Source organism: Propithecus coquereli, unplaced genomic scaffold, assembly GCF_000956105.1.
Source record: "Propithecus coquereli isolate 6110/MARCELLA unplaced genomic scaffold, Pcoq_1.0 Scaffold174, whole genome shotgun sequence".
NCBI classification, from domain to species: Eukaryota; Metazoa; Chordata; class Mammalia; order Primates; family Indriidae; genus Propithecus; species Propithecus coquereli.
This window is the reverse complement of record NW_012142080.1, coordinates 1,134,711-1,137,269: the sequence shown is the minus strand read 5'-3', so window position 1 is coordinate 1,137,269 and position 2,559 is coordinate 1,134,711. Positions and strand designations below refer to the sequence as shown.

Below are 2,559 nucleotides of genomic sequence, written 5' to 3'. Positions count from 1 at the left end.
CTGGCCCACATCACAGTCATGGGAGAGCTTGGCTGGCTTGAGTGTGTACCAGCCAGTGGATGCCAAGGGGAAACTGCAGAGCAGGGGAGGACAGAGAGAAGTAAGACCCACTCCAGATTGCTAGACTTTCAATCTCAGATGGCTCCTCCCCCATAAGCAGACTTTCTGGTTTGGTGGAGCCACTTCAGCCCCTCCCTAGCAGCTTAGCCCAGAAGGTGGGAGCAGACCTTTGCCCCCTGCTGAAATAGACACCTTGCCAGCTTGCCACAGGAGGCTGAGGACAAGCTTACCCAACCCAACTTCACCCAGCCATACTCCCCCACCTAATTCTGCTGTGCTAGAGAATAAGAACTTGCGTGAAGTTCCAGGGCCTCACCCACCACCTGGAGCATTTGAGTGCTTCCAGAGGAACTAGAGCCAGTTACAGGACCTAAAAACAATATTGTAGCTTGTTCCTTCTGGCAAGCACCACCTACTAACAGGGAAGTCAATTTGCATGCCCTTTACAGCATTTACTGACTCAATTATACAGGGTGTGTTTGATTCTCACCCACAAGCACTATCTACTGTCTCAGAGATTACAATGGGCATGCCATTATAATTAATACTATTAAGACTACTACAGGGATGGGGAAAGAGACAGGATTTCAAAGACCTCCATCCTTTCTCACCAAAGGGAGACAGGGAACCTGCCCACTCACATAGCTCACCACTCCTACAACTAGGAACTGAGAAAACCACCACACCAAAGATATCTATAATGAAGACATCCACCCAAAACTTAGATTGCCATCAAAGCACCCATAAGCAAGGCCAAAAGTTCCTACCCAATGTATGCTACAAACTCACCTGTATGAGTGAGGGCAGGCAAAACAGCCCTATCTAAACAAAATAAAATCCAAAAATAAGAAGCAACAGCTGCCCCAGATAAGAAGGAATCAGTGAAAGAACTCTAGAAGTATGAAGAATCACAATGAAAGGCCACCCCTAAAAAGGAACACCAGCTCTCTAACAATGGATACCAACCAAAATCAGAATATTGAAATGACAGATCAAGAATTCCAAACATGGATTACAAGTAAACTCAATGAAATACGAGAGAAAATGGCAAACCAACACAAAGAAACCACAACAACAACAACAACAACAAAAATTCAGGAAATGAGTGAAAATTCACTAAGGAAATCAAATTATTTAAAAAAACAAGTAGAAATTCTAGAAATGAAAAATTCATTCAAGAAAATACAAAACACAGTGGAAAGTCCTAAGAATAAAATAGACCAGGCAGAAGAAAGACTCTCAGAGCTTGAAGACAATACCTTCAAATTAAACAAGTCAGTCAAAGATAAAGAACAGAGAATTAAAAGGAAGGAACAAAGCCTACGAGAAATATGGGATTATGTAAAGAGGCCAAATAAAAGAATTATAGGCATCCCTGAGGGTGAGGAAGAAAACACACGAGGGTTGTAAAACTGATTTGAGGGAATAACTGAGGAAAACTTCCCTGGTCTTACTAGAAATTTAGATATCCAGGTATAAGAAGCTCAAAAAACATCTGGGAGATCATATGATCATCTCAGTAGATGCAAAAAAAGCATTTGACAAAATTCAGCACCTTTTATGATAAAAACTCTTAACAAAATAGGCATATGTGGAACATACTCAAAATTATAAAAGCCGTATAGAACACATCCAGAGTCAACATCATACTGAATGAGGAAAAGTTGAAAGCATTCCCACTCAGAACAGGAACAAGATAAGGATGCCCAGTGTCTCCATTTCTATTCAACATACTGCTGGAATTTCTACCCAGAGCAATCAGGCAAAAGAAGGAAATCAGGGGTGTCCAAATGGGGAAAGAAGTAGTCAATCTATCGCTCTTTGTTGATGAAATGATCTTATATCTAGAAAATCCCAAAGATTCTGCCAAGAGACTCCTGGAACTGAGAAATAAATTCAGCAAAGTCTCACGTTACAAAATCAATGTACACAAATCAGTAGCATACCTATACATCAATAATAGTCAAGCTGAGGATCAAACCAAAGACTCAATACCTTTCAAAACAGCTACAAAGAAATACTTAGGAATATATTTAACCAAGGAGGTGAAAGATCTCTACAAAGAGAACTAAGAATCACTGAGGAAGGAAATTGCAGATGATGTAAACAAATGGAAAAACATATCATGGTCATGGATCAGCAGAATCAACATTGCTAAAATACACATACTACCCAAAATTATTTACAGATTTAATGCAATCCCCATCAAAATACCAACATCATTTTTTGCAGATCTATAAAAAACAATTCTACTCTTTTTGGAACCAGAAAAGAGCCCGAATAGCCAAAGCAACCTTAAGCAAAACGAACAATTCTGGAGGCATCACTTTACTAGACTTTAAACTATACTACAAGGCTATAGTAACCAAAATAGCATGGTACTGGCACAAAAATAGAGACATAGATCAAGGAATAAAAGAGAACAGAAAACCCAGATGTAAAAGCATCCACATATTGCCATCTGATCTTCAACAAAATAGACAGCAATATACATGGAGG

At 39.6% G+C, this 2,559-nt stretch overlaps 1 protein-coding gene across 1 annotated transcript in view; it reads left to right on the top strand.

Annotated features, from left to right (window-relative positions):
• ROBO1 (roundabout, axon guidance receptor, homolog 1 (Drosophila)) overlaps positions 1–2,559 on the top strand; it is a 142,824-nt gene that overhangs the window by 53,706 nt on the left and 86,559 nt on the right. The window contains exon 8 of the mRNA XM_012642110.1: positions 1,941–1,964. Within this exon, the coding sequence (XP_012497564.1) occupies positions 1,941–1,964 (24 nt within the window). The remainder of the gene's footprint in view (positions 1–1,940; positions 1,965–2,559) is intronic.